We start from the raw sequence: 21,365 nt of genomic DNA on the forward strand, positions 1-21,365 counted from the left end.
GTTATATCAATTTGCCTGAGAAACTTTACCATTTGAACTATATACATAATCTCCTTTTTTTTCTTTGCATCATCATTCGTAAGATTGTTGGACGATTTCAATAGTTTACAACAATCTACGATATGTATATAATGATTTTAAATTTTACAAGACAATTACTGTATACAATGGGTAGATTAATAATTCACAATATAAGATAACTCAACATAGTGTATAAATCAGCAACATTAAATATCTTGTGGGAAGGATCAAAATTGTATAGTATGAGAATTTAACATGTTAGCTTAAATATGAGAACTTAGGTCAAATTAGTCAACCATGTAACCAAAAACTTTTTATGACAAGGTTGCTAATTAACATTGGATTAAACAAATAAATATATTTCCAACTTAAATTTATACATCATTTTCACTTTCATATAATTGATGTTTGCCAATATTATCTTAAATTATTTATCAACGAGATTGCTAGTAGAAACTATAATCTCTGAAATCATACATATAAAAGTAAGGTTTTACTCTTCCCTTATTGGTCCACTTGGCATTTCTTTTTAAAAAAATAAAATTAAAAATAATAATATTTACATCCAATTATATTATAAATACAACATATTTAATAATATACATTAATATACTTTTAAATACTAAATTGTAACTGAAATGATTTAAATATTTTTCTACACTCAATGTCATTCAACAACACTATTAATTGTAATTGTAACCCCCCATTTTAATTATTTTATAAATGTAACTTCCTTCACCTCTAATCCTATAAATAATCATTCTCTCATCCTCATCTATCATATCTCAAATCATAAATATTTTTCTACTTTTTTTCTTTTCTTTTCTTGTCGCTGCATTGGTTGAAAAATCAATTGAGACATCATTATAAGAGTTTGCTTCAAATTATATGTTTAGATATTTTACATTTTTTCTTATTTTGTTGTAATTCTAATGCATTAATAGAATATTCTTTCATTTTCATATTTTAAATTCAAAATTATTATGTATAATAAATTTTTTGTTGGTTATAACAAAAAATTCATATTTATTTATGGAGATTTGTAAAAGAGCAATTCAATCAATAACACAATAAGGTGATTAAGTTGAAAAAATCCATCTCTAAGATCCACATTAGACATTGAGTTATTTGTTTTACATATTCATGTATCTTTAAACTGAAATAAATTATTGTAATACATTTATTAAAGAAATTGTACCTACTTTTTTGTTATTTTTATCTCAATAACTCTTTTATAATATTTTTAATATACTCATCATCATTATGTTTAATTTTTGTTAATCCAATAGACAATTATATAAATATTATTATGCTACTTATTTTATTCAATTTTGTGTGCTTTAACTTCTTTACTTCTTAAATTACTTTTTCTTATGTCAAAATTTACTTCCCTTATTGGTCCACTTGGCATTTCTTTTTAAAAAATAAAATTAAAAATAATAATACTTATCATTGTAATTTTTAGTTTATTCAAGATTTGTGGTTTAAAGTTTTTTTTCTTCTACAACTACTCATTCTTATTATCTCAAATATGTTTTTGTAATATTTTTAATATACTCACCATTACATTTAGTTTTTTATCCAATAGATAATTATACACAGATCATTATGCTTATTTTATTCAAGTTCCATAGTTTTAAGTTTTTTCTAAAACAAATCAAGTTAATTAAACTAATTTGATAATCACCCTTATCAATGTAAATTCTACAAAAATGAAATCATTATAATGAAATCTAGTATTATAATTTAAATAGAGTGAAATATAAAAAAGATTTTTTAAAATGGGAGTATCCATGGGTTTAATCCAAAATAATGTATAATTTTATTATCATTAATATAATATATATTTTTCGTTTCTTAAATTTTTTTTTCAATTAAACCACAAATAAAACACATGTAATCATATACATTTAACTCATACTTTAATATAAAACTGAAATCATATAAATTATGAATTAAGTATATTTCTCCACTTAATTTTATTCAACACACAATAAATTAGAATTGTAACTCCCATAATTTAATTTTTTTATTTTAATTTTTCTCACTTTTCTTTTTATAAATACTAATTTTCTCATCCTCTTATCCTCTCATTCTCTCATCCCCTCATCTTCTTCTACTATATCTCAAATCTTAATTTTTTTTTGTTTTGTGTTTTTTTTTTTTCTGTTGTGGTTGTTCTTATATGGATTAAAAAATCAATTTAAATATTATTATAAAAGCTTAATTCTAAATTTTAATTTTAGAGACTATATGATATATATTTTACATTAGTTTTGTTTTTATTTATTAGTTTTTAAAGATGTATCTTCATTGTCTATTTTAGATTATCATCTTATAAGTAATCATTCTCTCATCTTCTTTACTATATTTATGTGTCTAACGTTTTTGTTATATGGATTAAAAATCAAATATTTGATTCTAATTTTATTTTAGAAAGTATTATATATATATATCTAACATTGTATTCATTTTTGTATATTTCTAAGAGAAAGTCATACTAGATTCTACTTATTTCTTCTTCTTTTTTCTCTTTTTTTTTTCATCGGTCTAATACATAAAGCGAGAGAGTAAACAAGATTTAATACAGAAAACAAGATTAAACAAAGCATAAATTAAAATCTTCTCTTCATACTCTGAACATGTATCTAGCTCCTTTCTACATATCCTTCCAGATCCACGTACCATTGCCGCAAATGCTATTATACGTGTTATATGTAGATTGATTGACTGCTGCCATAACCGTAAAACCTCTATCGCTCAAATCTTCAAGCGTGCAGGTGAAATCATTATCATTTGTCACCAAGAGGATGTTGCGTGGCATGTTTTGCTTTGTGGTTGCCCCAATCGCGTGGAAGACCATATCCTTCACGATTTCGATATCGGCGAAATCGGTCTTATAGTCGTGAGGATCATCATTGGGAAAATGGAATGATTTTCGGATATACTTTCCACAAACCCAGACAAATGACCGTTTTTGTAACCACGTTGTTCATTTGGAAACCACATTTTCTCAGCGCCAGAACAAGAGCTCTATTATCTTGTTTGATTTTTTCGTAGCCAGTCGGTTTGCCATAAATGAAATATCTAGAGTCAAGTGTTTGCAATGATTTTTCAATGTTATCAACAGACTCTCGGGACCCGTTTCTTCTACCAACTTGTACTCAAAATCCCACACTATATGAACCCCCCCCCCCCCCCCCGATTCTCGAATTTCCTCATCAGAACGAATCTTTTCGGTGGGACGTAACCTGCTGCTTATAGCTCCGATCCGTAACTCTGTGAGATCCGAAGAACGAGTCAGAGATGAAGAAGACTAGGTTAGAAGTTTTGATGTAAAATAAAAGTTTTGATTTTCATATTTTCAATTTAAATTCACATATGTAAAATAAAATTTTTGATGGTTATAACAAAACTTTCAAGTTTATTGGTGATGGAGAGTTACATATATTAATTCCAAAATATGAGCAAATGCAAGATTTCAAATCTTAAGAAACTTCTAAAAAAATTTCAATCATACTTATTTTAAAAATTTATTTAGAAGAAAATATTCCGCCGCGTAGCGCGGACTTCTATCTAGTATCTCTTAAAAGTATAGCTAAAGCGTAATAAACCTGACAGCCATAAACATAGCATATATTGTGAAATATAAATCGTAACATTAAAATATGAAATCAAAGAAAAAGAAGAGAGAACCTCTTGAGGATTTTTATTACTTTAACTTTCTATTATATTTCTCTTTTTGAACAAGTTCCTATTTATAAAGGAGAAGAGAGGATGCTAACTCATGCTTTTGTTGAGGAGACAATGACAAGTGTAGAGGAGAAACAACAAGTGGAGGACGTGTGTTTACAAGTGTTACTCTTTGAGGATTAGTGTCCATTTATGGACATGTGTATATGTCATGTGTTGTGATGGAGAATTACACTTGCTTCACAATATTCTCTCTTGAGTATCTATCACCTTTTGACGAGTCACGTACTGCATTGTTGAAAACCTTATCCGGAAAAACTAATTAGGATAAAAACCTTGATAACGGAAAAAGAGCACAGTCACGTAGACTCCGCCTCGAAAATATATATAAGTATCGAAATTGATAGAGATAAAACGTATTACACATGAAAGAAGCATCAGGAAAGGAAAAGAAAAATTCTTTCTACGAAATAAGATAATTGCTATAATTTTACAGAAAGTGCAGATCGTAATCAATGTAGTCAAACCCTACAATTATCAACATTCATTCACGTTCCTTTTATTTTTATTTCTGTTTATATTTATACCAGTATATATATATATATATATATATATATTAACACAAACGTTACATAACAATAAAGCATAGAAAAGATTTTTTCATTTATCATCTCTAATTTATAAAACATTAGTAGCTTTCTTTTGTTGTGATACATTGATCATGGCCAAGATATCATGCTCTTATTTTCTCATACTCATGCTTGTTTTGTCAGGTAATTTCATATTTTTTACTTCTAAACATCAAAAATTAGTTTTCATCTTTACATTACATAAAATATCCATGTGTATATATATAGTTTTACGTTATAACATAGGGTATTTTACTTTTTTAGTTTTTTCAGTTGTTGAGAAGGCTAAGGGAGATAAACGTTGTACTCTAATCATTGATCTATCTCCATGTTACCCTCATGATTGTCGTCTAAATTGTTATCCGGAGCGCAATGGAGTTGGAGAATGTATCGCATCCAAAGTTGGTAGTACTCCTAATTGTGTGTGTACTTATGATTGTTAACGAGTAATTTTTTAAATAATAATATTTTACAATTAATAAAATAACCATTTTAATCTTTTTTTTAACGCCTAACTTCCTTATTCTATATGCCTAATTCTGGAAGTCTTCGGTCCATCTTATATATATATGATTGAATGGTTAACTTTGAAAATATTTAGAAGATTTCAATCACCTTTATATTTTTAAAAGAAAAATCACAGCCATATACTAGGTAAAAAAATATGTTACTGAAATTAAATATAGAATTTGTTTAATCTATATGAATAAAACTTTTAAAGACCCCCATCATTTTTAAAGTGCTTATGATGAATACTTTTAAAGAATGCAGAATATTTCGATAATTTTTTTTATTTACATCATTTTTTTTGTTTTTTTTTTTTTTGAATAAATAAGAGATTATGGGGCTGGGTCTATATATCCTCTCAGATTAGAGACCATAACATTTATATGGTCACTTTCCAAGTGTCTCTCAAACCGACGACCTCTATGATTCGCCTGAGAATCTTTACCATTTGAACTATATACATAATCTTTTTTTTTTGCATCATCTTTCGTAAGATTGTTGGCCTATTTCAATAGTTTATAACAATCTATTATACGTAATAATTTTAAAATTTTACAAGACAATCTACTGTATACAATGGATAATAATTCACAATAAAAGATGACGCAACATAGTGTATCAATCAGCAACACTAAATATCTTGTAGGAAGGATCAAAATTGTATAGTATGAGAATTTAACATATTAGCTTAAATAAAAGAACTGATGTCAAATTAGTCAACCACGTAACCAGAAACTTTTTATGACAAGGTTGCTAATTAACATTCGATTAAACAAATAAATATATTTCTAACTTAAATTTATACATCATTTTCACTTTCATATAAATGATGTTTACCAATATTATCGTAAATTTTTTATCAACGAGATTTCTAATAAAAAGTATAATCTCTTAAAAGTAGAGCTAAAGTATAATAAACCTCACAGCCGTAAACATAGCATATATTGTGAAATATAAATCAAAACATTAAAATATGAAATGAAAAGAAAAAGAAGAGAGAACCTCTTGAGGATTTTTATTACTCTAATTTTCTATTATATTTCTCTTCTTGAACAAGCTCCTATTTATAAAGGAGAAGAGAGGATGCTGTGTCATACTTTTGTTGAGAAGAAAATGACAAGTGTAGAGGAGAAACAACGAGTAGAGAATGTGTATTTACAAGTGTTACTCCTTCAGGATTAGTGTCTATTTTATGGACATGTGTATATGTCATGTGTTGTGATGGAGAATTATATTTGCTTCACAATATTCTCTCTTGAGTATCTATCACCTTTGACGAGTCACGTACTGCATTGTTGAAAACCTTATCAAGGAAAAACTCGTTGGGATAAAAACCTTGATAACGGATTAAGAGCACAGTCACGTAAACTCCCCCTCGAAAATATATATAACCATTGTATTATAGGTCCCATAGATGACGCATTCCGATACTATGAATATGTTTTTTGAATGTGGTAGTCAGAAGCACTTTTATTAATAGATCTGCTGTATTTTCACTTGAGCGGATGTACTAAATATCGACTTTCTTGGTCTTCTCGAGTTCTTGAGTGTAGAAGAAAAATCTTGAAGGGATATGTTTTGTTATCTCGCTCTTGATATAACCTTCTTTGATTTGGAAAACACATGTAACATTATCTTTGTATAATCTTGTGGATTCTTTTCTGATAAACAATATTTAAAGTGTTTTAACTTAAATAACTAAGTTGTTGAAAACAGTTCACTATTACATTCATAAAAATATAATCTCATGTCACTATGATGTGATTTACAACTGTTTAGGAAGTCCTTTTATTAATTGTTGAAAAACTTCTTAGATAAAGACAAAATAGTCATTGTATCAACAACTATTAATATTTTTAAAAAATTATAAAGTATGTGTTATAATTGTCCGTAAAACTTATTTTAAAGTTATTTTAAGATATTTTAAGATATTTTACTTCAATTTCTATTTATTTTAAGATATTTTCCTTCAATTTCTATTTATCACCTAAAATATGTGGCTCTTTTATTATGTTTATGTTGTCACATTTATTTCAGAACTAGCCAAGACTTTTATGTTAATGTAGTAATTATTTGTTTGAATTTTGACTACACTTTTTAAGTATAGAAATTTATAGAGATAAAACGTATTACACATAAAAGAAGCATCAAGTGAAGAAAAAAAAAATTATTTCTATGAAATAAGATAATTGCTATAATTTTACTATAGTGAGAAAGTGCAAATCGTAATCAATGTAGTCTTACAATTATCAACATTCATTCACGTTTCTTTTATTTTTATTTCTGTTTATATTTATACCATTAGATAAATATAAACACAAACGTTACATAACAATAAAGCAAAGAAAAGAGTTTTTCATTTATCATCTCTAATTTACAAAACATTAGTTGCTTTCTATTGTTGTGATACATTGATCATGGCCAAGATATCATGTTCTTATTTCCTCATACTCATGCTTGTTTTGTCAGATAATTTCATGTTTTCCACTTCTAAACATCAAAAATTAGTTTTCATCTTTACATTACATAAAATATCTAAGCGTACACACAAATATAGTTTTACGTTATAACATATGGTATTTTACTTTTTTAGTTTTTTCAGTTGTTGAGAAGGCTAAGGGAGATAGACGTTGTACTCTAATCATTGATCTATCTCCATGTTACCCTGATGACTGTCGTCTAAACTGCTATGCGGAGCGCAATGGAGTTGGAGAATGTATTGCATCCAAAGTTGGTAGTACTTTTAATTGTGTGTGTACTTATGATTGTTAACGAGTAATTTTTTAAATAATAATATTTTATAATTAATAAAATAACTTTCTTAATCTTTTTTTTTAACGCGTAACTTCCTTATTCTATATGACTAATTCTAGAAGTTCTTCGGTCCATCTTATATATATGATTGAATGGTTAACTTTGAAAATATTCAGAAGATTCCATATCCTAGGTAAAAAATATGTTACTGAAATTAAATATATAATTTTTCTAATCTATATGAATAAAACTTTTAAAGACCCTCATCATTTTTAAAGTGCTTATGATGAATACTTTTAAAAATGCAGAATATTTCGATCTTCTTTTTTATTTACATCGTTTTTATGTTTTTTTAATAACTAAAGAGATTCTGGGTCTGGGTCCGTATATCCTCTCAGATCAGAGACCAGAACATGTATATGATCCTTTCCCAAGTGTCACTCAAACCGATGACCTTTAGGCTTTGCTTGAGAATCTTTACCATTTGAACTATATACATAGTCTCTTTTTTTCTTTTTTTTTTGCATCATCATTCGTAAGATTGTTGGAAGATTTCAATAGTTTACAACAATCTACTATACGTTTATAATGATTTTAAAATTTTACAAGACAATCTACTGTATACAATGGATAGATTAATAATTCACAATAAAAAAATGACTCAACATAAAGTATAAATCAGCAACTTTAAATATCTTGCGGGAAAGATCAAAATTGTATACTATGAGAATTTAACATGTTAGCTTAAATAAAAGAACTTATGTCAAATTAGTCAACCACGTAACAAAAAAATTTTTATGACAAGGTGCTAATTAACATTGGATTAAACAAATAAATATATCTCCAACTTAAATTTATACATCATTTTTACTTTCATGTAATTGATGTTTACCAATATTATCTTAAATTTTTTTATCAACATGATTGTTAATAGAAACTATAATCTTTGAAATATCTCTTAAAAGTAGAGCTAACGCGTAATAAACCTCACAACCATAAACATAGCATATATTGTGAAATATAAATCAAAACATTAAAATATGTAATCAAAAGAAAAAGAAGGGAGAACCTCTTGAGGATTTTCATTACTCTAACTTTCTATTATATTTCTCTTCTTGAACAAGCTCCTATTTATAATGGAGAATAGAGGATGCTGAGTCATGCTTTTGTTGAGGAGACAATGACAAGTGTAGAGGAAAAACAACAGATGAAGAAGGTTCTTTTACAAGTGTACTCCTTCATGATTAGTGTCTATTTTATGGACATGTGTATACGCCATGTGTAGTGATGGAGAATCACACTTGCTTCACAACACTCCTCCTTGAGTATTTATCATCATTGACGAGTCACATATTGCATTTGAAACAATCCGACCCGCCTTTTTTTTTTACTTAATTAACTAATATCCCTATAAATAATAATTAATTTTTCCAATTAAAAATCATGCCAAAACCAACATAACTCATATTAAAAATCCAAATTCAGTCTGAAAGATGGGATCACGAAACGAGATCTATCCGTCCACGTTCAAATCCCACCGTTGCAAATCTTCTTCTAGGTGTCTTAAAGCTACCGACAAAATTTCGTGACGATCAGACAAAGGGTTCGCTCGCGATCTTCTATTGAATACACACTGGTCCAAATCGCGTCTAAAACAGAAGAGCTCACGAAAACAGTGATAATTCTTAGAATATTGACTCAAATCAATATCGGCAAAAGGCCACAACTAGATATAAGTCTTACCTATAATACCTGAAATTTTAGTTACCTTTAAAAACGATTTGATACATCGAAACTCTGTTTACCAACACATGTCTGGTCTGTCTCTCTCTCCTTTTACCAAACTTCAACCTCTCCCTCTTCCTCACACAAAACTTAGCTCTCTTTCTCTTCTTTTGTTGCAGGTCACTACACTTCTAAGAAAAGAGGAGGCTAGCGTCAACTTCTAAGGAAAAATAAGGGCTTCTTGGTTTAATTTGGTTTTTTTTTTTTTTTGGTAGGATCTTGGTTTAATTTGGTTATATCATGATTTAATTAAATCAGATATTAATTAAATCATTCTTTGGTTTAATTAATCACTCCAACAGCTTAGTAAACTATTTGGAATTGAATCGATTTCACTCCAATTTCCGATATAACACAACTATTTCATTCTTTTTGGAACACGAGTGTTGTAGCATTGTTAAAAATTTAACCACGGAAAACCCCATCGGAATAAAAACCTTGTGAATAAATCTGCTGCATTTTTACTATAGGTCTCGTAGATGAAGCATTCTGATACTATGAATATGCTTTCTGAATGTGATAGTCCGTAGTGATTTTGTGAATAAATCTGCTGCATTTTTACTTGCGCAGATTGTACAGAATATTGACTTTCTTGTTTTTTTCGAGTTCTTGAGTGTATAAGAAGAATCTTGGAGGGATATTTTTTTTGTTCTATCGCTTTTGATATAATCTTCTTTGATTTGGACAACACATGCAACATTATCTTCGTATAATCTTGTGGGTTTTTTCTGATGACTATTCCACTTGGTTTTTGTATAAGCTCAATCATATATCTTAGCCATACATATTCTATGCATGCTTCATGAAGGGCAAAGATTTCTGCATGATTTGAAGATGTAGCGACTAAAGTCTGCGTTTGAGAACGATACGTGATCGTAGTTCCTCCAATGGTGAAAACATATCCAGTTTGTGATCAAAATTCATGGAGATCTAATCGATAGCCTGCATATGCGAAACAACAAAACCAAACTCGGAATTTTTAGGATAAAATAATCTTAAGTCGATCATACCTTGAAGATAACGGAAAATATGCTTTATTCCATTCCAATGTTCCGAGTAAGAGATGAATTGTATATTGCAAGTAAATTGGTGGAAAAGGCTATATCTGGTCGAGTACAATTTGCAAGATACATAAGTCCACCGATAATACTCATATAAGGGTACTTCGGGACCAAGTATTTTTTCGTTATATTTACAAGGTCAGAATGGATCGGTTTCATCATTCAATTATCTATTGACAATTGGAGTACTTAATTGATTGATGCTCAAATATTCCATCTTGGAAATGTTTTATTTGGAGCCCTATACAAAATTTAGTTTTTCCAAGATCTTTCATTTCGAATTCTTCTTTCATATGAGTTCTTACATCATCAAGGTCCTTTCGAGTTTCAATTATATTAAGGTCATTAACATATACAACAATGATCATAAATCCCAATGGAGATTTTTTAGTAAAGACGCATGGTATATTTCATTATTAACATACCTTTTCTTCAATAGGTATTCGCTTAAGCGATTATACCACATGCTTCCAGATTGTTTTTATTAGTAAAGTGATTGTTGTAATTTGACTGCACATATTTCATTAGACTTTGAGTCTAATGCCTTAGGAACTTTAAATTCTTCTAGAATTTTCATATATATATATATATATATATATATATATATATATATATATCACTATCTAGTGATCCATATAAATATGTCGTTACAACATCCATAAGGTATATTTTGAGTTAACACAATCAAGATAAGAAAATGAATGGAGCTACTAAGCTGAAGAAAGTATGAAAACATTGAGTAAGTGACACTGCCCTCTTTGAATTTTATATAAACGTGTATGTATTTCTAATTTACAGCGGTCCGTATGAATTACCACCTTAAAAATACACTTTAGCTTTCATATGCGTTTGTGTAGAAGCTCCAAAAGAAACACTTTTAGAACTTCACCCCCACGTACAAAGCTTTGGAATCAATAAAACGTCTGGTTAGCGTTTTTAGAGTCAAATGTGTCAAGATCTCGTGTATATGATTAAGTATAAGAACTAGACATGCAACTGGATTCCGAAAGCTAAACTCGCGTATGTTTGTGGAGAAGCTCCAAAAAAAACACTTCTAAAACTTCACCCCCACCCACAAAGCTTTGGGATCAATACAAAGCGTAGTTGGCGTTTTTGGAGTTAAATGCGTCAAGATCCCGTGTGTATGATTGAGTATAAGAACTAGACATGTAACCGGATTACGAAAGCTAAAGTCGTGAATGTTTGTGTAGAAGCTCTATAAAACCTCTTTTAGAACTTTACCGGCACACACAATCTTTGAAAATCAATACAACGCTTGTTTAGCATTTTTGAATCAAATATGTCAAGATTTCGTGTTTATGATTATGTATGATTGAGTAAAACACAAATTTAATATTTAAAAACTTAAATATCCTTGTTTAAAGATGTCTTACTTACTTGTTAGAAAATATTTAAGAAAACCTTATTTAATTGTTGAAAAACTTTCTAAATAATATGTTTTAAAATAATCATATGAAATAGAATAAATAATATGTAAAGTGTTCCAACTCAAATCACTAAATTGTTGAAAACAATTCAATACTACATTCATAAAAATGTAAGCGTATATTGTGATTTACAACTATTTAGATAAACCTTAATTAAATGTTCAAAAACTTTTTAAATAAAAACAAAATAGTCATTGTATAAACAACCAATATTGTTTTTAAAAATTTGTGAAATATGTGTTATAATTGTCCAAACATTGTATTTTGATGTTATTTTACGATATTTATCTTTAAATTTCTATTTACCATCTAAAATATGTGACTCTTTTATAATTTTTATGTTATCACATTTATTTCAGAAACTAGCCGAGACTTAAATACATTTGCACAATATTTGATGCTTCTGTTACATTTTCTAATCCTGCTTCTGTTACATTTTCTAATCCGCGAGCCTTCTCTAACTTGCTAACTTGAGTGCTAAAACTATCTTCTAGAAGCATTACGCTACTCACCAAAATCGTCACATTACCTTATTTACCAATAAATCTACTAACAATTCAACCTCGAAATGTTCTAGAAGACCATTAGCTAAACCCAAAAATACATGCACGAACATAAATCATTATTTTGGTAGTTACAACAAGTAGCATAGTTTAATAAAGTACTGGTTACAAATTTATTATTTACTTTAAAAAGGAAAAGGACATCTTTTACTTTATTAGGACAGCTTTTTGAGTTGTTAATTTAGAACCAACACATTGGATACCTCTTCTTTGACCATTCCTCTCAACCTGAATAACCCGTAACACTATCTCTCTCTTTCTCTCTCTCCCTTTCTTCTGCTTTTTTCAAGAAAATAAAAAAATGCTTCAAGATTCTGCAACTACTACTACTACTCCGCCGCCACCTTTAACCTCCGACGTTTCAATGCCTTCCGGTGAAGAACAAGAGCCAAACCATGTTACTTCGGAAGAAGAGGCACCGGTGACTTCGGAGCCAAATCTGCAACTACCTTTAATGCCGGAGCTAGAGGAGTCAAATCATGCGGCGGAGGTTGATTCAGAGAAGTCACATGAAATGACGCCGGATACGGTGACTTCGGTGTCAGAGGGTCTTAACCACGCGGCGGAGGATTCAGAGCTGACACATGAAGTGACGCCGGAGACAGAGACTTTGAAGCCAGAGGTTCTCAACCATGCGGTGGAGGATTCAGAGCAGCCACATCAAATGACGCCGGAGACAGAGACTTTGAAGCCAGAGGTTCCCAACCACGCAGCGGAGGATTCAGAGCAGATACAACAAATAACGCCGGAGACAGCGACTTTGAAGCCAGAGGTTCTTAACCACGCGGCGGAGGATTCAGAGCAGACACATGGAGTGACGCCGACGCCGGAAAAAGAAACTTCGGAGACAGACACGTCATTGCTTGTAATTTCGGAGCCAGAAGAGCTTAACCACGAGGCGGAGGATGATTCAGAGACGCCGGAAACAGAGCCATCACAGAAACTGATGTTAGAGCACCGGAGAAAGTACATGGAGGTAGAAGATTGGACAGAGCCAGAACTACCAGACGCGGCGGTGTTAGAAGCTGCAGCGTCAGTCCCTGAGCCTCAGGCACCACCACCTACTACTACTGCACCCACCGTTGAATCTAGATCTTTAGCGGAAATGATGAATAGAGAAGAAGCAGAAGCAGAAGAGAAACCAAAGATTCAGATTCCTCGTAGTCTCGGTTCATTCAAAGAAGAAACAAACAAAATCTCCGATCTTTCAGAACCAGAGTTAAACGCACTTCACGAGCTTCGTCACCTTCTTCAAGTATCACAAGATTCAAGCAAAAGCTTCATATGGGGTGTTCCACTTCTTAAAGACGACAGAACCGACGTCGTTTTGTTAAAGTTCCTAAGAGCAAGAGACTTTAAACCTCAAGAAGCTTACTCAATGCTCAACAAGACACTCCAGTGGAGAATCGACTTCAACATCGAAGAGCTTCTTGATGAAAACCTCGGTGACGATTTAGACAAGGTTGTGTTCATGCAAGGACATGACAAAGACAATCATCCTGTCTGTTACAATGTCTATGGTGAGTTTCAGAACAAAGATCTTTATCAGAAAACGTTTTCTGATGAAGAGAAGAGAGAACGGTTCTTGAGATGGAGGATTCAGTTTCTTGAAAAGAGTATAAGGAATCTTGATTTTGTAGCTGGTGGTGTTTCCACGATATGTCAAGTAAATGATCTTAAGAATTCTCCAGGACCTGGTAAGACTGAGCTTAGGTTAGCTACTAAGCAAGCTCTTCATCTTCTTCAAGATAATTACCCTGAGTTTGTCTCTAAACAGGTATGAATAATTATTACACATACCAATGACTTTATGATTGCTTAGGTCTGATATTGTTGAATGTTGAATGATTGATCAGATATTCATCAATGTTCCATGGTGGTACCTTGCGTTCTATAGGATTATTAGTCCTTTTATGTCACAAAGATCAAAGAGCAAACTAGTTTTCGCAGGTCCTTCAAGATCTGCAGAAACCCTTTTCAAGTAATAGCCAAAATCTTTTGAAGTGTTTTTTTTCGAATTGTTTCGATTACTATTGGAAATGTTAAGTGACTCTCTTGTCTTTGGTTTTATAGGTACATATCGCCAGAACATGTTCCGGTTCAGTATGGTGGACTAAGTGTGGATAACTGCGACTGCAACTCCGATTTCACACACGATGATATCGCTACCGAGATTACTATTAAACCAACTACTAAACAAACCGTCGAGATTATTGTTTACGAGGTGAGACCCTTTTGTATTGGACATTTTTATACAACTGTTTTAAATGCCCATTTCTGTGATTGTATATGTTAAAAGATGTCCAAAACCTACTTTAAAACGGAAAAACATTTTCAGTTTTCATTATATATGTTTGCATAGTGTGCAAACGGAGTTTTTCCTTCCATTCTAGTTTTGCGTTTGCGTTTTCGATTTTACAAGTGAATTTTGTTATAAATGCTACAGATTATGATTTTGTTTGGAACAAAATTAGTTTGTTGTAACATGTAAACGAAGAAACAAATGCAACATTATTGCTTTTGGCGTTTATATGTACAACAAACAACTAAATTTTGTTTAAAATGTTGAAGATTGTGGTTTCCATTTTGAAAAGATTGTGGTTTCAACTCTAAGTTCTCAAGATTCAGCTAAGTTTGGAGTCTTCTTACATTTGTGCCTTAAAACACTTTGTCTGCAGAAATGCACGATCGTTTGGGAGATAAGAGTAGTGGGATGGGAGGTTTCGTATGGAGCAGAGTTTGTGCCGGAGAACAAAGAAGGATATACGGTGATCATTCAAAAACCGAGGAAGATGACTGCGAAAAATGAACCGGTTGTGTCTCATAGCTTCAAAGTTGGAGAAGTTGGCAGGATTTTGCTAACCGTGGATAACCCGACTTCAACCAAGAAAATGCTTATCTACAGGTTCAAGGTTAAGCCTTTACTATGTGAGTAACAAAAGTCGCATCTTTCTTGAGTGTTTCTTAGTTTAGAACTTTGATCATATGATTGTTGGTTGTGTTTTTTTTTTCTTTGTCACCGACTTATATGTTTGTTTGGTTCTGTTTGCTAAATTCTTTTGTTTTATATTTGTATTTTGCTCTCTTCTTTTTTCATTTTGCTTCCAAATTTCACCGAGGAATGTTATGACTTTTGAGTGTTGAATGGCTTTTAAAGGAAACCATGCCTTAGGCTTCAAGTGGTATCTTCAAAAATTAAGTGTCCAGTGCATAGTCTCGTCTCTAAAGTCTTAACATTCATGTAAATGCTATGACATAAGAAAATTTGGAACATTTTTACTACACAACACAAACTAATTGTGGTTTTCAAATTATAACACAAAAATCTTCAAAATTCGGCAAATCCGATATTTAGTAATACGTTCTGTTTAAAAACCCCAAAATCATGTTTTGTTATCGCGATTAAGATGACTCAGAGATAGACCTATTAACCTGAGAAGACAAAAAAAAACCATTAAACTTGGAATAAATAAATAATTTATAAGACCGCTACGATCAATTGTGACTAATTTCAATGATAAAAGATGGATACTCTCTCCGTATCATTTAAATGATGTTTTCGAGAATATTTTTTGTTTTATTTTAAGTGATGTTTGTCCACTTTAATTTTTATCTTTTGACTAATGATATTTTATAGTTTTTTATGATTTGTTGAATTAATTGTAGTTAATGATGTTTTTATGTAAAAATAATAAATTAAATGAGTTTTTTGTGATTTTTTTAATATGTGTGCAAAAACTTTAAATATCATTTCAAATGAAAAGATGAAGTGTATGATGATAATAACTGTCACCAAGATTTCAAGGAAAAAAAAATCATAAATTGAGATTTTTTTTTTGTGGTTATTATCATAAATTGAGATTAATCGAAAGTATATTCTATCTATATTTACATTTTACTAGTTAAAAAAAAAAAAAGATTTACGACAAAAGAGGAACCCTAATAGAATCACTATCACGATCGCCGTCATCTTCGCAAATGGATTTAGCCAAACTCAACTGATCATCTAAGTATCTATCAAGCAAACTACTTTCTTCTTTCTCATCTTTTTCTTTCACTCCAAATCCTTCTTCACATCGCCGGAGCCGTAAATCATCTTCATCGACGGCAAGGACTTCCGACACGGCGGAGGAAGTTGGAGCTTTCACGATACAACTGAGGAGGCGGCTAAAAATCTCGACGGCGCAGAGGAGAGGAATTGAAAGGCAGAGAAGAGGTAGAAGAAGAGGTGAACAGAGGAGCAAAAAGACGATGCGACTCCACCGTGTAGAGAAGGTAGATGCGCAGGTTAGCATGACGTTAGCGTTTGTTACGGTGGAGGAAGACGGCGGCGTTCATGACTTGCTACTTTTATAGTTTTTTTTTTTTTTGTAATATATTTGATTCTTGCCGACTTCATGTGACATTTTTTTTGGGTTAAATTGTGTAGTAGGTGATTGATTATAAACATTTGGGTTGGAAGAAAAAAATAAATAAATTTGGTGAATGGTTAAACTTAGGGTCCGAATGGTAACAGCGTTTTTTTGTTGTGCGGGAAAAGCGGTATTATAGTGCGGTACGGTTCAACTGCGGTACGTGCGGGAGAAAAGTATTTGCGGGACAAGTGCGGTTTGTACAAAATAAGCGGTGCGGAATAATGTTTGATTGGTGAAAAAACTAATTGCGGTACATAATAAAATGTTTGAATGGTAACAAATCAATAAGCGGTCCAGATTATAGATTATATATATATATATATGATTAATTAATTTTTTTTGTTAACGAAGAAACAATAACATATAATTATAAACCGTTAATACACAAAGTGATCAAAATATAAACTTAATTTTTTAACATACATATTGTTAAAAGTACAACATATTAAAAAAAAAGTATTATCTATTATTTTGATTTTCCCATAACATATTTGCAATATTGTCTTTTATTTCCGTCATATGTTCTCCATCTGCTAATTCTGCTGCATCCATGTCACCTACATCATGCTCAAAATCTCCATTGTTTATATTTGTTTCTGTCACTACATCTGCGAAATCTGCATCTGAGAAATTTGAAATTCTGATGAAATTATGTAATCCCACTGTAGCCATTACTACTCTTTTTTGAATGTGAACATTATATCTTGGGAAATCAGAAATAATCCTCCATTTTTTCTTCCAAACTCCAAAAGTTCTCTCGATAACAGAACGTAATGATGCGTGGCATTGGTTGAACAGTTCATGTTTATTCCTTGGAGGAGGACCATAATAGAATTGTGACATATGATATCTCACAACTCGGTTTCGTGATGATCTATAAAGAGCCAAAAACCCTTGTTTGTTTGGATAGCCAGAATCAACAAGATAATACTTCTCTGACGGAGGCAAAGGAAATTTAGAATCACTTTGTTGTGCCATTTGCAAAACAGCTATATCGTGACATGATCCAGGTGCTCCATTCCAAATATATGTGAATAACATATTCAAATCACATATTGCCATTATGTTCATTGATGCATTATCGTGTCGATTCCAATACATTCCTTGTAACTCAAGCTTTACTTTTACGCATACATGAGTTCCATCCATAGCTCCAACGAATCCACTAAAATATGGCCAATATCTCCGGTCTACCTGAAGTCTTTCAGGAATTCGATAAAGTTCTTGTCTTGTTGGAGTTCTGATATAATCACATGCCAATAATTCAGTAGCCGTAAGAACTTCCCTAAATTTTCTCTGCACAGTTTCTTGATTTCTGCCAAATCTTAAACCAACATCTCTTTGAACTTCATTGTGTCCACATATCCGTAGAAACATAGCCACACTTTCTTCAATGCTTATATTTAGTGTTGGTTGTAGACCGTAATTTGTCTGCAATATATTACACAATGTTGTGAAACATGGAAGTGACATCCGTAATAACTGAAGACAGGCAGCATCATCTTGTTGTAATCGACGCCAAATATTTCTCCATCCCAAACCTCCATCGGTTTGGACCGGTGCTCTTTGAAAATATCGATCATAATAAGTCAAAGCTGGTTGAATTACTAACTCTTCAAATTGTTCGTTTTCTAAATTCCACAATTCAATTCTTTCTTCGTAAGTTAAATTGTTGAGGCCTTGTGATCGTAACTGACATATACGAAATGCCTGAAATTTAATACAAACGATATGTTATTAATCATAGATTATTTTACAATAACAACCTAAACATAATTCAAAAATAAACTAAAAAAACATTATTTATTTCAAAACATAAGCGAGATTAATAAAACACCAAAATATTATATGTTTTTCAATATTAAGCAACCAACAATAACAAATAAATTATAATATAAAATTTATATTGTCTACATAGTTTTTAATTTAATTACTTATAATATGTTATAATTATTTTTCAAAAAAAAAGGAACTACGTTTAAGAAAAATGGTAACATAGGTTAGTTCACAACTTTAATAAAAATAAGGATTTTCTAAAAAAATTCTTAGAAAAAATATATTCAAACATTAAAAGGAGAAGAATGATATTTTTTTTTTTCTAACAAATACTTTTAAATCCACCAAATCATTTATCAAATGTATTCTTTATATTAAATTATTAGATAAATATATTGAATTAAGTGTTTAAGAAAAAATAATTATTACCTGAAAATGAAAATGAGAACTGAAGAGAAAACTATAAAATTTGACGCAGTTGGAGTATGATAGAATGCACGAACTTTAGCAAATGATTATAGAGGAGAGTCGAATGAGAACAAATAATAAAGAAAATTGATGTGGTGGAACTGTAATATGATTTTGATAGAGAGAATGATTTTGTTTTCTTAAGTATTGTGTAGTATCGGTCATATAACATATATATAGGGGAGAGTAGGTTTATTATTAAAAAATAGAAATTTAAAAAAAAAAAAAAAAAAACGTTATCTTTTGCGTTTTTCAAAAAAACACTGCATAATAACTTGAAAGGCGGTCCACCGTTTAATCCTCTGGACAAAACCGCATTTCTGTTTTTTTTTTTTTTTTTTTAAAAAACGCAAATTTCGAGATACACACTTGAATGGTGACATAAAGCGTTTTTCAGTACGCAATGGAAAACCGTCCCTCCTTTTTAGCTACCATTCACGGCCTTAAATTGGGAAAATGGTGTTTTTAACCTAAATAAATTGCACTTTTTTTTTTTTTTTTTTTTTTTTTTTTTTTGTCAAACAAGACTTGTATTCATTCAATCAAAGCCCATAAGGGTAGAGTTTACAAGGTCTTCAAGGGTGAAAAAGATTACAAAGATCTTCGAAAAACATAAGCTAGCAACAAAGATAGATATAAAGATTGGATAGGCCATTGAGAGTCATAGACAGAGGCAAACAAGCCACATACCACAAGCGACCTCAAAGTGTGTCATAGACACTTCCGCGAGCAAATCGGCGAAATTTGTCGTAGTCACTATCAAAAGATCATGTGACGTTGAGAAAAAGTCCTTTGCCTCTTGGTTCGTCGACACGAAACGCAACGAGGACGTTGGGACAAAAAGTAGAATATCCTGAAAGATATAAATTTCTTTGGGTACGATCTTGAGTTTAAAAATCAGAGGGAGCGGATATGAAGGATTGAGGAAGTTTCGGTAATCACCGCTCGTTGGAGACGGGATCATAATGCCGTTCTTCTTCAAGCTTTTATATTCAAGGGGAGAATTCCTGATGATGCTAAATAGCAATAGCAATTCATTGGACTTGGTAACCAGATGAAGTGGGGATGAAAAGTTGAAGAAGTTTCGGTAATCACCGCTCCTTAGAGACGGGATCATAATGCCGTTCTTCTTCAAGCTTTTAAATTCAAGGGGAGAATCCCTAATGATGCTAAATAGCAATAACAATTGATTGGACTCGGTAAACAGATGAAGTGGGGATGAAAAGTTGAAGAAGTTTTGGTAATCACCGCTCCTTAGAGACGGGATCATAATGCCGTCCTTCTTCAAGCTTTTAAATTCATGGATAATACAACTAGGTGGTTCTAAAGGCAGGGTTCTCAAATAAATCTTGAACCAACATAGCAACAATGAAAGATTATGCTCCAATTGACGTCCTCGATCAATAGGTGGCATGAATCGGCTCAAAAATTGACTAAGGAAGAACAAGAGAGGGTGTGGACCAGACCTGGACTTTTGCAAAAAACAACTTGAAACACACCTTTCAAAAATGGGCCTCGAGGAAAAGGAAAAAGGGCCTAAGCCCACCTGGGGAAAAGAAGGGTCCTCTCGTGAGACACCCACGACAATTAGGTTTGCGCTGCCGCTCATCTTCTTTTCTTTCACCGGAAGAAGCATCGGTCGGAAACTCCCCAACGGTAAGCATCCCGAGAACTCGAAGACGAGACTTGGGAGATTTGGTTGAATCTTAGGGGGAGGTGAAGAAGTAGCTAACAGCGACGAGATCCGGTGGGAGGAGGCTTTAAGGGATACCGAGAGAGAACCAGCGTCTTTTGAATTGTGAACGATGGAGGATGAGACGCCGCTCTCCATTCTAACACACGAGATTAAGCTAGATGATTGAGTGAATGGCCATACAAAAGAAGAAACGGAGATCATTGTGAAACAAAAGAAAGCTTGAAAGAACTTGTCCCGACGCCGGCAAGCAAGAGCTATACCGGCGCCGGAGAAGATGGTCAAGTGACGTTTCTCGATTGTTGGGCCAGAGAGAAAAAAAAAGTGCGAAGGTGTCTTGTCTAGTTTAAGATTTCACCAGATACGAATTCTAGATTGAAATAAATTGCACTCTAAATTTTTATATCTTAATAAAAATACAATATCTTTTTAATTTCAACGCTAAAATAATGTAAGTCAACTATCTAAAATACAATGGGCCAAATTATAAAAAAATTAACAAAAATCTATTGGGTTAGAGGCTAGGACAAAATGTATTAGGCTTAAATGTAG

The 21,365-nt window shown here is 31.5% G+C and overlaps 6 protein-coding genes across 8 annotated transcripts; 3 read left to right on the forward strand and 3 right to left on the reverse strand.

Moving 5' to 3' along the window:
* Positions 1-4,435: 4,435 nt before the first annotated feature.
* LOC9308505 (defensin-like protein 155) lies at positions 4,436-4,789 on the forward strand. Of its 2 annotated transcripts, none has more exons than XM_002872390.2 (2): positions 4,436-4,487; positions 4,608-4,789. In XM_002872390.2, exons 1-2 carry the CDS (start codon positions 4,436-4,438, stop codon positions 4,784-4,786), a joined length of 231 nt encoding a protein of 76 aa, XP_002872436.1. In that variant the 3' UTR covers positions 4,787-4,789. The 2 variants fall into 2 exon arrangements, with proteins under 2 accessions (XP_002872436.1, XP_020876811.1); XM_021021152.1 differs by having other exon boundaries at positions 4,617-4,789.
* A 2,366-nt stretch (positions 4,790-7,155) lies between these two features.
* Positions 7,156-7,780, forward strand: LOC9308506 (defensin-like protein 155). 2 transcript variants are annotated; one of them, XM_021020634.1, is made up of 2 exons: positions 7,156-7,317; positions 7,442-7,780. In XM_021020634.1, the coding sequence occupies exons 1-2, from the start codon at positions 7,268-7,270 to the stop codon at positions 7,620-7,622; spliced, it is 231 nt and encodes a 76-aa protein (XP_020876293.1). In that variant the 5' UTR covers positions 7,156-7,267; the 3' UTR covers positions 7,623-7,780. The 2 variants fall into 2 exon arrangements, with proteins under 2 accessions (XP_020876293.1, XP_020876292.1); XM_021020633.1 differs by having other exon boundaries at positions 7,156-7,311; positions 7,436-7,780.
* A 4,813-nt stretch (positions 7,781-12,593) lies between these two features.
* On the forward strand, positions 12,594-15,656 carry LOC9308507 (patellin-5). The gene is made up of 4 exons (XM_002872392.2): positions 12,594-14,238; positions 14,318-14,442; positions 14,535-14,685; positions 15,140-15,656. Exons 1-4 carry the CDS (start codon positions 12,763-12,765, stop codon positions 15,395-15,397), a joined length of 2,010 nt encoding a protein of 669 aa, XP_002872438.1. The 5' UTR covers positions 12,594-12,762; the 3' UTR covers positions 15,398-15,656.
* A 634-nt stretch (positions 15,657-16,290) lies between these two features.
* Positions 16,291-16,954, reverse strand: LOC9308508. The gene has a single exon (XM_002874517.2). The coding sequence runs from the start codon at positions 16,754-16,756 to the stop codon at positions 16,382-16,384; it is 375 nt and encodes a 124-aa protein (XP_002874563.1). The 5' UTR covers positions 16,757-16,954; the 3' UTR covers positions 16,291-16,381.
* A 323-nt stretch (positions 16,955-17,277) lies between these two features.
* Positions 17,278-19,319, reverse strand: LOC9310631 (putative nuclease HARBI1). The gene is made up of 2 exons (XM_021023112.1): positions 19,082-19,319; positions 17,278-18,586 (listed from the first exon to the last, which is right to left on the reverse strand). Exon 2 carries the CDS (start codon positions 18,347-18,349, stop codon positions 17,336-17,338), a length of 1,014 nt encoding a protein of 337 aa, XP_020878771.1. The 5' UTR covers positions 18,350-18,586; positions 19,082-19,319; the 3' UTR covers positions 17,278-17,335.
* A 286-nt stretch (positions 19,320-19,605) lies between these two features.
* LOC110227792 lies at positions 19,606-21,195 on the reverse strand. The gene has a single exon (XM_021023401.1). It carries the CDS (start codon positions 21,015-21,017, stop codon positions 19,782-19,784), a length of 1,236 nt encoding a protein of 411 aa, XP_020879060.1. The 5' UTR covers positions 21,018-21,195; the 3' UTR covers positions 19,606-19,781.
* Positions 21,196-21,365: the final 170 nt, after the last annotated feature.

Source organism: Arabidopsis lyrata (assembly GCF_000004255.2).
Source record: "Arabidopsis lyrata subsp. lyrata unplaced genomic scaffold ARALYscaffold_6, whole genome shotgun sequence".
Lineage (NCBI taxonomy): Eukaryota > Viridiplantae > Streptophyta > Magnoliopsida > Brassicales > Brassicaceae > Arabidopsis > Arabidopsis lyrata.

Coding starts and splice junctions, on each gene's coding strand:
- LOC9308505 (XM_002872390.2), top strand. CDS start 4,436: ATGGCCAAGATATCATGCTCTTATTTTCTCATACTCATGCTTGTTTTG. Junction 4,488..4,607: donor ACTCATGCTTGTTTTGTCAG/GTAATTTCATAT, acceptor TTACTTTTTTAG/TTTTTTCAGTTGTTGAGAAG.
- LOC9308506 (XM_021020634.1), top strand. CDS start 7,268: ATGGCCAAGATATCATGTTCTTATTTCCTCATACTCATGCTTGTTTTG. Junction 7,318..7,441: donor ATACTCATGCTTGTTTTGTC/AGATAATTTCAT, acceptor TTTTACTTTTTT/AGTTTTTTCAGTTGTTGAGA.
- LOC9308507 (XM_002872392.2), top strand. CDS start 12,763: ATGCTTCAAGATTCTGCAACTACTACTACTACTCCGCCGCCACCTTTA. Junction 14,239..14,317: donor CTGAGTTTGTCTCTAAACAG/GTATGAATAATT, acceptor ATGATTGATCAG/ATATTCATCAATGTTCCATG. Junction 14,686..15,139: donor TCGAGATTATTGTTTACGAG/GTGAGACCCTTT, acceptor CTTTGTCTGCAG/AAATGCACGATCGTTTGGGA.
- LOC9308508 (XM_002874517.2), bottom strand. CDS start 16,756: ATGCTAACCTGCGCATCTACCTTCTCTACACGGTGGAGTCGCATCGTC.
- LOC9310631 (XM_021023112.1), bottom strand. CDS start 18,349: ATGTCACTTCCATGTTTCACAACATTGTGTAATATATTGCAGACAAAT.
- LOC110227792 (XM_021023401.1), bottom strand. CDS start 21,017: ATGATCTCCGTTTCTTCTTTTGTATGGCCATTCACTCAATCATCTAGC.